The sequence below is a fragment of the Triticum aestivum genome, chromosome 7D, assembly GCF_018294505.1.
Source record: "Triticum aestivum cultivar Chinese Spring chromosome 7D, IWGSC CS RefSeq v2.1, whole genome shotgun sequence".
Lineage (NCBI taxonomy): Eukaryota > Viridiplantae > Streptophyta > Magnoliopsida > Poales > Poaceae > Triticum > Triticum aestivum.
In genome coordinates this window covers 622154219-622171128 of record NC_057814.1, presented here as the reverse complement: position 1 = coordinate 622171128, position 16910 = coordinate 622154219, and the positions used below count along the sequence as shown (strand labels likewise).

The window sequence follows — 16910 nt, the reverse complement described above, 5'->3', positions numbered from 1 at the left end:
CAAATCATGATTAGCATCCTCCGGGATAGCGCAAACCGTGCAATTCCCGTTGGAGGGCCCACTGTGTTTACCCACGTTGGTAGTGGCCGAGAGGCGATTACAAAACATTTGCAAAAGGAAGATTTTCACTTTGAGAGAGAGCCTAGCGATCCATAGCCCCATAGCTACGTCCGGCGAGGGCCCTTCGCAAACTTGGCATACAACGAATTACCTAAGAATTGGCGAGAGGCGGTGAGGTGCCAGGACACCATGTTCGCGTCCGTAGATAATGCAATATTGCCAAACCTCCCACAGTGAGTCCCAGTTGGCAGCTTCTTTGGAAGAAACCTCACGGCGGAAAGCAATCGCCAGCAGGAGGTGCTGAGAGCCTCAATCACCGAGATATCTTGGTCAACTGCAATTGCATACAAATCATGAATCTTCATCCAAAGGGGATCAAGTTTGAGTCACGAGTCAAACCAAAATCTAATTGATTTTTAATTTTGAACCTTGAATTTAGCTCCTAATGTTTTTCTAGATGCATTCCAAATTTCCAAGATGCAGGATGTCGTATCGAAGAACAATCTATTCGGAAAGTATTTAGCGTTCTAAAGGTCGACCCAAAGATCTTTCGCATTGTGAGTGTGCTTCCAAATCCACTTGGAGATAGTGGCCATGTTCACGAGTTTAGAGTTAATGACCCCTTGCGCTCCCCAGTTTTTTCGGTGGCATACTCCAGCCCACTTAACCAAGTGGTATTTCAGGTTAGTTCCTGCTACTTCCTAAAAGAACCAGGATCGCAGAGTGTCTAACTTGGCGCGAGCCCCATCAACCAAGAGAAACATCGCCATGGTGAACATAGGTAGCAAGGAAAGCTGAAACTCGTAAGAATGTGTCTAGCTCCCTAGGATATGAATTTCTTGCCATGGGCAGACCCTGCCAGCTAGTTTAGAGAAAAGCTGCTCCCACTCCGCAATGGGAAGTTTTTTGTTGGAGATTGGGGACCCGAGGTTTTGCAGTTAAGCAGGTCAGCAACCCAATGACTTTTATTTAGCCAGAGCGCGTCAGCCACAAAGTTAAAAAGGAACAGCGAGAGCGGATCACCCTGCCGCAAGCCTCGCTTGTTCCTGAAGAAGTGCACAACTTCTCCAGCAATGCAAATTAAAGTTTGGCCTCGGGACCAACTGAAGGACACAGTGCACCCAGCCTGCCTCAAATCCCTTTCGAAGCAAGACCTCACACATAAACTCCGAGTTCATGCGATTGTACACCTTCTCAAAATCGAGCTTGAGAAGAATCCCTTGTTGTTCAGTGCATTTTAGTTCATGAACAATCTCCTGCGGCACTACTAGACCCTCGAGGATGTAGCAACCCTTAGTGAAGGCGGACTGACATTTGCGAATAATGTGTTGTGTGATTGCGGTCAGACATGTCGCAAAGTCTTTCACATAAATCTTAAAAGGGAAGTTCATCAATGGGATAGGATGGAAGAGTTGAATGGATTCTTCCCCTTTTAATTCAGGGATAAGAGAATGCATTCCAAAATTAAGCATATCTATATTGACCGTGCCTACCATGAAGCCATTAAAGATTTCATACAGTCCCTTTCAACGAGGCCCAATCCTCTCAAAAAAAGGCCCAAAACCTGCAAAAAAGGCCATTGGCCAGACATCATGGCCGGGGGCAGTACCTACTTTCATTCACGACATCGCTTCGTCTATCTTTTGGGGTAGGGAAGTTACTGCAAACGCGTCATTTTCTTGTTGCGAAACCCTGTTAGCTTGATCCCACAAATCCGTTTGTTGTCGTTGGGATGATTCTAACATTACTAGAGAGCGGTAAGGAAGGTCCTAAACCTCGCTAGGTTCAAGTGTGATAGGGAGAGATTTTTGGTTGGTTCAGGCCCCTCTTGGAAGAGTAACAAGACATACATCTTGTGCTCTTGGAGCTTTCTTTCTCTACACATGAGTGTATGATTACAAGGGATGCGATCCCCAATCTATGTGAAGGGAGCTAACTTATTTAGAGGTTGCCTGCCTCTTTTTCTTCCCCATTACAAGGGTTCAGTTTCGATGCCATAATTACCGGCACTACAAGATGTATTGTATACTTTGAATATACAATATATGTCTCCCATAATAATCATGTCACTTGAGTTACCTCATGGCGGTTCTACTCCCCACGCATGTCTACCGACACAACCGAGTGACTATCTTAGTTGTCCGAGCGGAACATCGTCGTGAGGTCGTCCGAGTGAACCGGTGCCGGGAGATCATCCGAGTGAAGACGCGTTTTAGCTTGGTCCGAATAACCTTCATTTGGATGCTTCATAATCTGAATCCTGGTGATTCATGGTGTAGGCCTAGTGCGCTCTAGTGATTATAAGGCCACTGTAGGCCTACCCCGAATATATAACCACATCATTAGCCCCTGAGTCCATCGGGATCTTTGCCGATAGTTTTTTTAGAGCATGAATTTCAACAGAATTTTCGGAAAAGTCGATATCCCTATTGTTTTACTTGTTATAGGGATCTTCATAAAACTTGCTCGGATAAAGATCGCGATGGATTTTCAGTGCTAAACTTTCCAGGGTTCGAGCTGGAAAATTGAGTTGTAGGAAAAGTTTGGTGATACTCATTCGTCTGCTAGGGGAGTCCGACTAGTGATCCGAATATAGATGTATCGTAAAATCCGAGTGCCAGATTTGACGGATGGTCTCATTCGCTCAGAGCGATGCCATTCAGTATCCCAGGGAAACGTCAATTTTAGTCAGCTCCAGATACACTGTTGTGAATTTTGCACTTTGAAACCTAGAAGAAGGTCCAAATAGATACGTTGAGGAATGCCCAATTCACCTTATTTCAACTCTTTGCATTATTTATTATTGAATCAAAACTTCTCCCGAGTGACCATCGCTTCATCAATGATTCATCTGAGCGGTACAAAGTGATTTTGGTATTTCTCTGAGGAAACAATGGGATTTTCAACTTAAATCTCGAGAGTGATCCGTGGAATCTCGGGCATACATTGTGGATACTGTAGCAACAATGATGACGTGCTTCGAGAAGCATTGATTCGCACACCCCACCATGCCACTTGCGTTGTAACCGTCCCATTGTGGGCATTGGAGGAATCATCGATTCGGTCGCTTTGTGGCTGAGATTCGTTCCTGCAACACGTCCCTTTGTTATCAATAAATGATAGAGGGGGTGAATTGGAAACTACCGTTCCCCACTCCATTTCACCACCGAAATCGCAGCTGCTCCATTCCTCTCCCTTTGTTGGTGCTGCCGTCGTCGCCTGCCATGGGGAAGGACAAGAATCTTGCCCTCGTTAGGAAGGAGAAGAATAAACGGGCGATGAAGGCCTCATCTTCCTCTTTCGCTCCGCCGCCCGGATGGGTCCAAGGGAATTGGTTGCCATCTAGGGTAACGAAGAAGGAGGTGAGGGATCTCGCCGCCGAAGGATTCATGCCAGAAGCGGGATGGGGGTTTCCTGACGCCAGCGAAGTCGAGCCGGCCCTGAATCTAGATGAACGGGTACTCCTCACAGCTCATATAGATAAGGGTTTCTCTAGGTCGCTGCATCCTTTCTTTCGTGCATTTCTGAATTACTTTGGCGTGCAATTCCATCGCCTGCCACCCAATGTTCCATGACTTACCTCGCCAGTTTCGTGTTGCTCTGCGAGAAATTCACTGGTACTGACCCTCATTGGGGTTTTTTCAAACGCAACTTTGCTTGCCGCCCGCAAAATATAAAGAAGGGGCCTTCGAGTGCTTCAAAGACAAATATGGTCCAATCGTGTGGTTGTTTACGAGTCCAGGTTAGAGAACTAGGACTTACCCTGCGATTAATTTTGCAGAAACTATCAAGGGGTGTCAAGGGCCTTGGTTTTATTGCAAGGACATCCCGTACCTGGGTGCACCATCGGTCTCCCCCTTTCTCCTCAAATCATGTTGCAGCTCCTTGTCCATATAGCTTAAGGGGAAGAAAAGAGAAGGAAAAGCATTTCCCAATCAGAGAAGATGAAAAACCCAATAAATCACTCTGTGGACCAGGGAAAGCAGCTTGTTAGTCTAGGTATATCTAGGCCTTGATATGCCCACTTCTCAAAGCGCCATAGAGGCATTCGCATTATTAAAGAGATGCACCCTAGGCCAGTCTAAGTTAGCATTGTTCTTGTCCACTCCCGAGCAGATCAAGTTGAAATACCCACCCACTACTATTGGCAATGGAGCCCAGGAGGGAGCCGCGACATTAGATTGGATTTCCACCAAGAAATCGGCGGAGCGAGTTTGATCTGCTAGCCATAGACCACCATTACCACTCACTCCTTCAATCCCTTCTGGATTGACCTTTCATTTCATTCTCTTCTTGCAACAAGATGCGAGTCTCTGCAAATTTTTTGTACATCCCATTAGCATCAATAATGGTGGAGAGGACGTTTTTTTTTGTACATCCCATTGGCATTTCTCACCCATCCGATGAGGTATTGCCTTGTGACCCTTATTTTAAAGTTCCATCTCCGAATAGGTATCGGACCAATGGCGGGCCTCTCCCATACATTCTTGATTATGTATGCAAAGTCTTCCAGGTGCAACCATTTCAATTCAAACTTCAAACGGTGGCGAGCAGATGGGCTTCTAAAGTTACAATCAAGAATGACGGTGCACACGATACGATATTGCCTTGATACGCTCTTGGTCTCGCACGTTTAATAGTGGAAATTGTAGCTCTCATTCCGTACCCATGAGTACCCTACCGAACTTCTCATATGCCGGTTATTGACCCAAGTGAATTGCCGCTCCGACATACTGTCTTCCCGAAGATATAAGCTCGTCAATCACAGTAATGAACAGGAAAGGTCAGTGTGTGTCAAAGTGGTGAGTAGAAAGCCATGACACAAATCGCCAAAAGGAAAGCTAGTTATTGAAAGACGCAAATTAGAGTAAACAGTTGTATGAAAGATAATGCAGCTTGCCTAGGCTCACAGTCACAGGGTAGCTAAAATATTTGCGCTAGCAGTCATTTAATTTAGCAGTTCGGAAATGATAACATTGGATAGCTAGGACTCAGACACACATACTAATAAGAACAATAGAGTCTCTGCACTACATATACAGTGCAGATGGTTCTGTGTGTCTACTTTATTTTTCATCGGATGCGCCGAATCATGCTGACCACATTTTGCTCAACCCCTACGGAGGATGTCTCCAAGGAGCACCTTGTTCACACGCAGAGACTCCTCATCGATGCCCATGCCAAGCTGCGTGAGAACCTTATTGGTTAATATGCGAACGTCTTCACTGCATCCACGGCAGCTTAGGATCCTCTCCATGCCTTGGATCGCTTCCTTGTCGTTTGAGATCTGGCTACACAGCTGGGCGCCAGTCTCTGCCGGAGAAGCCATGAGCAGGGACAGGACTTGCAGTGACTTGGCTACGATGGAGGTCGACGTTGCGTCGTGGTCGATGGGGTGTACCAGGTTGGAGCTTAGGGGCGCCACTACCTTGGACAGCAGGCCCTGGGAGTTGCTCATGGCTCTGCAGTTTTCTTTGTCGGCGGCGAGCTTGTGAAGGATATCGAAGCCTTTATCCATAAGCAGCTTGCTGTAATTTTCAGCGGACTGTCCTGTTTGGAGCTTGGTGAGCTTGTCGGCGGCACAGTCCTCGTCAAGTTGCTGCTGAGAGACGTCGATCAGCGAGCCTATGCGGTGGATCACTTGTTCCGTGTCATTTGTATAATCTTGGTGCCACCATTGAATCAGGAAAATTACGTTTATCAAAGAAAGGAAAAATGAGAATAACCTGTAACAGAAGAGCAAACCCTGCAACACAGCCAGTGAGTACAAGACATTCAGGGCCGGCTGCAGGTGTGAATATTCATCCTTGCCGTTGTCGTAGTCATGTTGTATTAGACGCCAGATAGAAATGCAGGCGCTCAACAGCGGCCCACACACGTAGAGTGCCGCTAGAGGGCACACTACTATGGGAACCAAAAGCAGGTGACACAAGCACACAACAACTGCTAGCAGTAGGCGTGGACAGGAGTCATTGTCATCGTTTGGAGTCAGAGTTCCAACTATAGCAAGGTAGAGGCCATAGAACGAGTACCCCATATATTTTAACTTCTCCTTCAGACCGACATCAGCAGAGACCCTGGATATACATGTACCAGTTAAAGAGCTGTACATGATACAGAGTGACATGACAAAATGGTGTACGTTGCCCAACAAAGTAACATGATTAAATTACAGAATATTCTATGCATCGGATTAAGTATTATTCTGGCTTTCTGTAAACCTTGAATTTTACAAAAACCTATTTACGGATAATTTTCTTCATTTTCCGAGCTCAACACAATATGTTCAACACATAAGCGTATTTTCACATAACAGATCGTCTTGTAGGAAAACAGAACAATGGTAGAAAATCTTAGGAAAAAAACATACTTCCGACAATTAATCCAACAACAGACCATCTAAAGCTCATTCTATTGCACCAGGAACTTATGTAATCAAACGACAAAACCATGGTATTTTTCATCGACAAGGCATTTAGGTGTTCAGTTTTGTATAGTGATCCATCGATTTGCAATTCTTGCTTTCTCTATTCTTCAGTTCCTATGTTCTCATAACTATTAAAGTATATTAGAATTGAACCCCTCAAGGTATTTGCTATGGAAGAGATTAGCGTATTTGCGCACCTTAAAACTATTTCCTTGTTTAGCTAGTTTGAGTGTATGCCAATGTTTTGCATGTTCTCCTATCCTATCCCTAATAATCAAGGGAGGGCAATGTTTTTGCAATTTCTATGTTCTAGTTACTTTTAAAGATAATCAAATTCAACACGAACCCCTCAAGGTGTTTAGCTTCAAAAATATTCAACCCATCATGTGTTCACATGCCTTTAAAAATATTCCCTTCTTGCCCAGCTAGTTTTTGTGTGTTTGCCAACTTCCTCATCCTCCCCGGTCCCGTCCCTATCCCTGCTCATCAGAGTTTGGCACACATAGACGTGCATCCAAGATTTTCTTTTCGTAATTCCTGAAGTCCAGTAACTTAAAGTATAATAAAATTTGACATGTTTGCGCACCTTTAAAATTATATCCTTAACGCTTAGCTAATTTTGCATTTATGCCAGCTTCTCAACGTCCCCTATCCTATCTCTGACAATAATCACAGGCAGGTACACATATATGTGCACCAAAATGGTCTTGCAGTTTTTTCTCTATATATGTAAATTTCTTGTATATATAATTGCGACATGCATACATCAATACTTGTTGCTTTTCGATATTATAAAGCTGGAAATACCATCTATGCCTCTTCAAAATAACTATTGAAATTCCATGACCGAGCAAGAAAACTTTGGTGGTCATATACCTAGAAATCAAATGTTTCTAAATGTAATTAATTAAACTTTGTTGAGCATTTCCTGATCAATCTAATTAAAGACAACTATTACGGAGATTGTAGGATTCACAGTTTTGTGAGCATATTTCCTGTCACATGTCTCTCTCTACTTGTTTTTTAATGTCTCTCTCTAATTTCATTATGTCTTGTACATATGGGAGCAAATTGAACAGTGGTCGAGGAGAATCACCGAGGTGTTAGTACGAGGGTGATGATGGTGAGGGACCAAAAGTCCTTCTTCCCCAGATTGGAGACGAAGCCGCCTAGCAGAACGACGGTGGACCAGGTAATGACGAGGTAGGCCAGCCCCCTAACAGCCATCAACAGGTAGGCCATGAACAGGGCATAGCAGTTGATAGACCCTACTTCGTTCCAGCGGGTATCAGGTTCTTCCCGTGCCATCCGAACTGCCTCCTGAAAACAAGAAGTCATTGTTAATTAATTTCAACATGCATGCATGCAGCCTGTTCAGTTCAGTAGGAAGCAAAGCTAGGTCATGCAGTATATATGTGCAATAATGTCATGCGAAAGCAGGGGCTAAAGCCACTACAGAATGCATGGCAGGAGGAGCCACAAAGTATATATCTACTTGAGTCCCTTCCTGGCCTCACGGAATATATCAGACGGGTAGAATGATCAACCTTGGCAGTGCAAGCAACACGAAGCATAAATACAACAGATCTAGTGGTAATTTGATATGTCGATTGAGAACACCAACAGAATGCTACAGCTAAACGCGAAGTACGGCTTAAACATGCTCAAGATCATGTTAACCTTATTCTTTTTGGTAAGGGACGACAAGCAAAAGGGAGAAGTAAAGGACAGAGAGAAACCACAAGGGACCATGGACTCACCTTCTGGACCAAGGTTGACGACCAAGATGAGGCGTTGACGACGAGGATGAGGACTTGGAGTCACCACAGATCAAGCGCCAGAAGATGGCTGCGGCAAGGCGGAGGAGAATGCCGTCAATTGTTAGGAAAAGGGAGAAACGAGGAGGAAGGCAGAGCTCCAGACCTTGGCACGCATGGAAGGGAAGCAGAGCATCCAACTGAGCTCCAAACCTTGGCACGCGTGGAAGGGTTAAGTATAGATCTACCTGTCCGCGACACAAGGACTAGGGGCATTGGCCCATGCCACTAGCGTCCTTAACTCGCATTTCCCTTCCAGTGCTCCGACTGCAATGGCGTCTGCCCAACGCCTAATTAAGCGTAGGTCGAGCTTTGCTAGTCACACTCAGCAGTGCATGCCATGCATGCCTTCAATTCACACCACCACCCGGCCAGCTCCCCGGTGCATTATTGAGCTTGGGCGTACGTCGTAGTATACGCGCTTGGCCTCAATTAAAGCACGAGGTCATTCATCAGTAGTATGGTGCTTGAGATTAGGCATTGCATTCCCCTCCTTTCGCACTGCTGGTTAAAGCACACTATACAGCTTAATTCCGAGTTTAGAAAAATGGATTCCAGGTACATCATCGTTTGGATCACTCAGCTAAACATGCTATATTTTTTATGAGGTCAATGAATATAGACCTCATGGATGACAAGGAGGTCGACATGGTGTGGCCTGGTTATTAATTAGCAGAAGCGACCTCACCCCGCCAGTAGCCAGTCAAGATATGAATGAAACGATCCCTCAGAAGCGAGATGACCCATGTCCATTTTGGGGAAGAATCGACGTCCCAGCTTGTAGCAGTTGCAAGTGGACCAGGCCAGAAAGCAAGGTACGTACAGGTGCAACTGCATGAGGCAATCCTCCAGATGATAAATTGCAATTTGCTAGTGACTTGCTGTAAATTTTAGTCTTACGCGGCAAACATGATGACGGAGGCGGTGGCCACACCATGCGAAGGGGTGACACCTAGCAAACACAAAGGCATGTAATCCTTTGCAAACGGGTAGAACGATCTACGCAGATTTTATTAACACGGCTACGAGTGTCAGGAAGGTCGAGTATGGACACCGTTGAAGAGAAGCGGATGGCGTTGCTCATGTGTTACCTAGCTTTTGTTTCACTCCCTCAATAACCATAGCTTTTGTAGTTTGTTTCACTAATAATAATAATTGTTGTTCGGCCCATGAAATCCATAATGCTATAATGGCCTTGCCTAAAAAAATTGAACCTCGGGTTGTGATCTCGGCCACCTCAATGATCCCAAGATTGCCGCCGACTCCTTCTCCTTCTACATGCGCCTCAACGGGCGGGGAGATATTTTTTTTAGTAACGGGAGAGATATTGTTCATTGGTCTGAACCCGGCGATGTGCGTGTGCGTGTCCACCAACCTGGGCCGCTTCCATGCCTTCTGCCTTCCATTGGGTTCTGCCTCGAATATCTTTGCCATCTCATGCCTCGAGGGCATCTGGGTCAACATGGTCAGTGGTGCTGGTGACGGTAATTCTGCTCGCAATGGCTGATGCAGTGCATGATGATCAGGTTAAAGGAATATCATGCGGGCGCCAGTGGGTGGCGGCCGATGAGCACGCTATGCAACGACCTGGTGGTAGTGCAGAGGTGGTAGCTACTAGCTATGGACTAAAGCGCAAAGTTGCAATGTAATTTGTCAAATAACCCCCTATGTGCGGTTGGTTGAGATGATTTGTACCAGTTAACACCCACTTATGGAACATTGTGTACTAAAGTGTGAGATTTCTAACTTAACGTATGCAACTGAGCTTGCCCAACAACTTCATATACTAATTGTTTTACTACTTCCGATTAGTATGGCATGATGTATCTTTTTTGTAGGAACGGGGCCGGGAGAGTATATCCATATGTTTTTAATGAAACTATAGTACTATTTGTTAGAGTTTACTCAACTTGTACTGTCCAAATCATGTCACACGTACCGGAGAATGAAACGATGGGTGTACCTTTAGTTCCACCATCGAGAGAGTCGATCACACCCACGAAGGCAGAGGTTATTAGCATAAGTGACCATACCCCACCTTACTTGCGCAATCAGGATATGAACGATCTGGACGTGTTCCTCCAGGAACGAGATGGGCCATGTCCATGTTGGCAGACAATCAACGTCCCATCTTTCGTAATACATTCTGCGTAGAGATGTCATGTACGAAAGGACTAGGACCGTTGGCCCAGCCAGTAGGTTCTTTAACTCACATTGCCCTTCCGGTGCTCTGATTACAATCGGGTGTACCCAACGATCAATCATAAGCATAGGTCGAGCTTTGCTAGTCAGATCACAATTCACACAGAGACTCAGAATCAGTCGTGCCATGCATGCCTTCAATTCACACCACCATCAAGCAAGCTTTCTGGTTGTGTTTGGTGAATTACTGAGCTTTAATGTGTCAAATTGACGGTGATCTGCACGTCGTACATTCTTGGCCTCACTTGAAACACAAGGTCATTCCTCAGTTCTCACTGCTACTTCAAGTACACTACACAACTACAGAGTTTGAAAAAAAAAAGGATTCCTGATACAGCATTGTTTCTATCATGCGCCTAAACGTATATCGTATTTATTTTTTAAGAGCTAGGTCAGTGATGATTGATGAATCTGTATGTTGTGTAGGGAAGCTCGACATACTCAACGTCTATACGTTTTTAATGAAATTACAGTACTATTGGTCACAGCTGACTTGAATTGCGCCTTCCAAATTGATGAAATGATGGCTGTGCTAGCTCTTAAATCAGAGCAAGGAGGGGTGCTATGCCTTAAGGTCACACTCATACCACACCATCCAGCAGGCAGTGGCGGGACCTGGTTGTTTGTAGATACGATGCGACCTCACCCAGCCCGCCGTCAACTCACACACCAAGCCAGATATGAAACGATCAGGACGTGTTTCTCCAGAAACGAGACGGGGTCCTCCTGTCCATGTTGGCAGCCACCGCACATGCAGCAAAGTCAGGGCAAAGAACCAACGTCCCAGATTGTAGCAGGTGCAGCCGTGCAGGTGGATCAAACAAGAAAGCTTCTCATAAGTTGAGCGAAGAAGTACATGTGCAACAGCGGCACTCCTTCTAGATGAAGAAGGGGCAATTGTTAGCAGCTTGCTGTAAATTAATTGCATTGACACGGCTACTGGGATCCGGAAGGTCGAGTTTGGCACGGATCATGAGTTACCTAACCTTTTGTTTAGCTAAAAAAAATCTTGCAGTTGGGCCGACGAACCCCATAACCGCAGAATGGCCTTCCCTGAAAGAACATGTACCTAATCCCATAATCCAAGCGCCTGAGCAATGGCTTTCCATGTGAGCATTTTTACATTACAATTTATTGCCGACGGAGAAGAGTGGTAGAAGTCAGATCCGACAATTGATGTTTGAGGCTGGTATAGCCTATTATTATCCGGCCCCTTTTGCTCTGCTTAATGGGATTTTCCTTTGACACCCATGGGCCATCTATTCTCCGGGTTGCTATATTCTGGACATAATGCCAGTGCGCTCGTCCCAGTAGTGCCTTTTCTTCTCATTTCATGTAACTATCCACAAGCTCAAGTACATGCACACTAGATTCACCATACATACGACCAACTTTCTAGTAATAATAAGCCATTAGCCGGTTCACGTTTCATATACTACACTTGGCTAAAAGTTTGGCAGAGAAAGAAAAACTCACAAACTTCTTCCCAAATACTTATATACTATATATAGAGCTAACCTATATATAAGAAATTGCACCAACTATCTAGCAATCAATCTAGAAAGTCTTGAAACTACAAGGCATCATGGAACATAGGCCCGATCTAGAAACTCCTTCAAAGGTTGTTCTAGCGCCTTCATCACGGCTTTCCACCCAGCATGTGTCGGATGCACCTCGTCCCAGTAGAAGAGCTGGTCTGGATTTTCGCATAATTTGTAGAGGGTCTCCCCTGTATCGTCCTGCTGTCCACAAAACCCTGTATCATAGAAACCCTCGCAACATGGGGCCAGGTTGTTGTTGAACTTGCTGGACTGATCCGACCCTTTCACCTGCATGCACATGAAAATTGTATGTATAAATAGTCCCCAACACGTGTTGAACCAAGCTCATACACTAGAAACCAGATTTAATTTACAGCATGCACGCATGGATATATGCAACTACTTACCTTGGGCATGATTGATGATGTCAGTGAAGGCGGTGTAGAGGTCCAGCACGTAGGCGTTATTCTTTTTGCCCATCAACTGCTTTAGATTTTTATTATGCACGGACGCGGCATAGTTGCCGAGAAGGTCACATATGGTGTAGTTGTTCGGGCTAGTCCTCAAAGGTGTGCAACCAACAGGATGCATGTTGTTGACCAGCACCTTTTTCACACCAAGCTTTTGTATCTGCACGACGTTCTTCACAATCTCTGTTGTCACGTTCCCAATGTAAGTATCGATGTCCATGGAAGAAAAATTAATCAGTAAGGTTGATATCGATAATAATATAAATTGATGGGTGGTTCGTGTTTAAGTTGGACGTGTGAGTCCGGCTACTACTTACATCATCGAAGCTACTCAAGAAAGAGTTCTTGACGTCGGCGCCGCTCATGTAGTCGTTGCCGGAGATGGCGACAAGCGCGACGGAGTGGCGAAGCTGGTCTTTTGAGATGATTCCGCTGTTGATGAGCCTCGTGAAAGACTTGACCCATGCGGCAAGAGTCGGCACCTTCTTCTGGAACACACCGGCGCCACCGGAAGCGAAGGTCATGCCAGTTGGATCAACGGATTGATCTAGCGTGTGCATGTACGCCGGAGGGGCTGCATTGAGGTTCAACGCGATGGCCGATGGATATGTTCGATTAGTTTTAGATTTAGATGTGCTTAGAAATAGGATTATACATGTCGTAGTACACTACTGATAATCTAAAACAAATTCGACCTAGCTAGCTAAGTACTCTCTTTGTAAAGAAATATAAGAGTATTTAGATCGCGAGTACTGGAATAATAAATAAATTACCAATAAAATCGGACTGGATTCGGTTGTTTGAGAAGCAGCCAGTTGGTACGGCGGCGGCGGAGCGACGAGGGTTGATATAAGGGCCGTAGGGGTAGCTCCATTGACGCGAGAGATCAGACTGGGGCTGACCACCCGGCAGCTTGGGGAGGTTGCCGTTGTCGGCAAAGTCGTCGCCGAAGACGAACATGCTGGTCCACTGGTTCTTTGACTCCTTGGCCAGTGGCGGAGCGTGACCAAATCTAAACAGGGGGCGGGTTTCACGTATCCAAAATGTACCGCAGCAGTATGCCAGGGGTATCAAATATTATTTTCTTTTTTAAAATAAAAAAATCGAGGGGTACGTACGGGATACATATTGGACTGTATCGGGGCTGTATCCGGCTGGATACGAGCGCTATCTGAAGTATCCGCACAACATAGTTGCTACCTAAAACGAAATTGATAAAGCATCGCAATTTCTATCCAATAATCGACTAGGTAGACATCAAAATTACCACTTACCAGAACATCTCAACTCGTCACATATGACATGAATTAGCAGAAGCAGACAAGCAGTGACTAGCAGCTTTGGTGACAAGAACTCTAGAAGAACATCTAAAATCTGTACTTAGCAAGAAGCTGAGAGGAGGTCAGGAGGAGTGGACGCAGACGCGCAGTGCCGAACTACCGGTGTCGTTGTGGCCGGTGGGCGTGCCGCGCGCGAGAATGGGTTCGAGGTCTGCTCGAGCTTGAGTTGCCGCCGCCGTCGCCAAGGAATTGGGTCGCCGGACGGGGAGGCAGGACCGCAAGTGGGTGGGGATTTGGGGAACAACTCTTTGACTCTCACGATTCACGAACGAGGTGATGGTGGCTCGATCTCTGCCGAGCGGTGCTGCAAGTGGGCTGTGGCCTGTGGACTCATCTGCTGATGGGCTGGGGCGCTGGGCCAGATCGTAAGCATACCTAGTAAAAAAAGTTTACTTCGGAAGGGGGGGGGGGGGGGGTCGTAGCCCAGTTTCTAAGGACAGAAAAAGGAAACCACACTAGGTGTCACTTTGTGGGCTGTTTGGCACGCAAGGCGAAAGGCAATTTATGAACTTTTGTTCCAAAACCCCCATCAGGCAGTATCTTTTGTAGACTCTTATCTTCAGGAGCTACAACAAATCCCAGCGGCTCAACAAAAAGTGTAAGTACGTGAAGCTTCAGGGCAGCAGCGCCGTTGGAACCCATCTCCAGCTGGGGTTGGCAAAATCAATGTGGATGGCGCACTAGCAAGGAACAGACGAGTGGGAGTGGCTGCTGCAGTCTGCCGAGACTCAGATGGTAATTTTCTGGGCTCGTCAGCAGTTGTCTTTAAAGGAATTAGAGACCCTCTTATTTTGGAAACATATGCTTGCCGAGAAGCCCTATCTTTGGCGGAGGATCTCTACGAGCAAAATATCATGGTAGCCTCAGACTGCCAAGGTGTGGTGCAAGACATCAATGAAGGCACAGGGGGTGCCAATGCGGCTGTTATACATGAAATAATAGACCGTAGAGCTAGTTTCTCTTCTTGCTCTTTTGTTTTTGAGCGAAGGAACAATAACTTCGAGGCTCATAATCTCTCTAAATTCGCTTGTAATTTAGATATAGGGAGGCATATTTGGTTGGGCACTCCTCATGACCCAAACCGTGTACCTATGAACATTGTTTTGAATCAATAAAGCGAGCGAGATTTCTCAAAAAAAAAACTAGGTGTCATGGAAGGATATGACACAGCCGAAGAGTATGGGAGGCCTAGGCTTCAAAGATATCGAGATTTTTAACCTAGCCTTACTTGCAAGGCAATCATGGCGTCTATTGCAAAACCCTGATTCGTTGAGTGCAAGAGTACTAAAAAGTGTTTACTATCCAGAGACAACAATTCCTGGAGCTTCCCTCGGCAGCCATCCAAGCCAGGTTTGGAGGTCGGTCATTGAGGGGCGTGACGTTCTGATACAAGGGCTGATCAAAAGAATTGGTAATGGCGAATCAACTAGAATATGGACTGACAACTGGTTACCTAGAGATGAGATGTTGCGGCCCTATGGGTGCAAAGTTCAGAACCCCCCAACTTTTGTTTCAGAGCTCATTATTCCACAGTCAGCGACCTGGAATGTTCCAAAGCTCCGAGAGGTCTTCTTCCCATTCGATGCTTCACTCATCACCGGGATCCCTTTATGCACGGGGAACATGCCCGATGTCTGGTGTTGGCACTTTGAGAGAAACGGGGTTTTCTCAGTCCGATCAGCATATAACATGTTGGTAGCCACTAGACAGCGCAGGGAAGCATGGTTAGAGGGCTCGTCTGGCCCTTCAACTACCACTACTGAAGCATCCGGTTGGAAATCTTTGTGGAAAGCAGCAGTCCCTGGTAAGGTACGAATGTTCCTATCGCGCCTATCCAAGCAGTCTCTGCCGACAGAAGATGTAAGGGATCATCGTAATATGGCAACATCTACAGCGTGCGGCCTTTGTGGGGCACCGGACTCATGGCGTCATTCTTTAATTGAGTGCACTATGGCTCACTGCACGTGGGCATTAATGGACGAGGACTTGGGGCAGAGCTTAGTCGCAAGCACGGTGCCGAATGCAAAACAGTGGCTCTTCTCACAACAGGAATCTTTATCACATGCTATGTTTGTGAGGTTGGCTGTCACTCTATGGGCTATATGGTCAGCGAGGAGGAAGGCGATCCATGAAGGGGTGTTCCAGAGCCCACACTCGGTGCATTCCTTTGTTAACAGATTCATAGCTGAGCTTGAAATGATAAAGGAGATCAAACCATCCAACAACACCAACATCCAAGCTCCGGTAGCAGGTAATGCCCGCAAGCGACCGAGAGCCCCGCCGCAAGACTTTGCGAAAATTCATGTGGATGCAAGGATCAGATGCGGAAGAGGATGTTCGGCGGTAGCAATATGCCGGGATCAGAACGGTACGTACCTTGAGAGTTCGGCTCTCGTTGTGGCAGGTGTCGACGATCCGGCAACAGCCGAAGCAATAGCTTGTCGGAAGCATTGTGCTTAGCGGAGGATCTCCACCTCCATCAATTCATTGTGTCCTCCGACTCTAAACAGGTTACAGGGGATATTGTTAATGGATCTCAAGGTAGATATGGAGCGATAGTCTCTGAGATTAGGGAACGAGCTTCCCTCTTTAATTGTCAATTTATTTTTGAAGGTAGAGCTAGTAATTATGAAGCAAACATATTAGCGAGATTTGCTATTTCGTTAGTTCCCGGGCGTCATGTATTGTTTGGCCTACCACATGACGTGAACTCGATACCACATGTTGTGGTTTTTTATGAATATAAAGTTAGGCCTTTCCCTAAAAAAAATCTCCACGACGCTCCGCCAGTGTCCTTGGCGGAGGGTGTGCCTCGAGCCTCCACGCTAGCGGCTGTGAACGTAAGTAGACCGATCATTATGTCAGCACTTGCGAGCATGCATGCAGAACAGCAGAAGACGAAGAAGGTTTCCCAAAACGAATATGAAAAAGAAACAAGGAGCTAGTCTTTACCTAATATTTACATAATAATAAAACAAATTGGGTTTCTGGTCGTCCGTCATGACATTTTTTAGAAAAGTCCCTCTGTTTCAGAGAATTCAACCCGCAGTCTT

General features: G+C 45.9%; 1 protein-coding gene across 1 annotated transcript; it reads right to left on the bottom strand.

Moving 5' to 3' along the window:
* Positions 1-12089: 12089 nt before the first annotated feature.
* On the bottom strand, positions 12090-13477 carry LOC123166074 (GDSL esterase/lipase At5g03610-like). Its single transcript, XM_044583837.1, has 4 exons — positions 13291-13477; positions 12835-13091; positions 12455-12677; positions 12090-12328 (listed from the first exon to the last, which is right to left on the bottom strand). Exons 1-4 carry the CDS (start codon positions 13475-13477, stop codon positions 12090-12092), a joined length of 906 nt encoding a protein of 301 aa, XP_044439772.1.
* Between the last annotated feature and the right edge of the window lie 3433 nt (positions 13478-16910).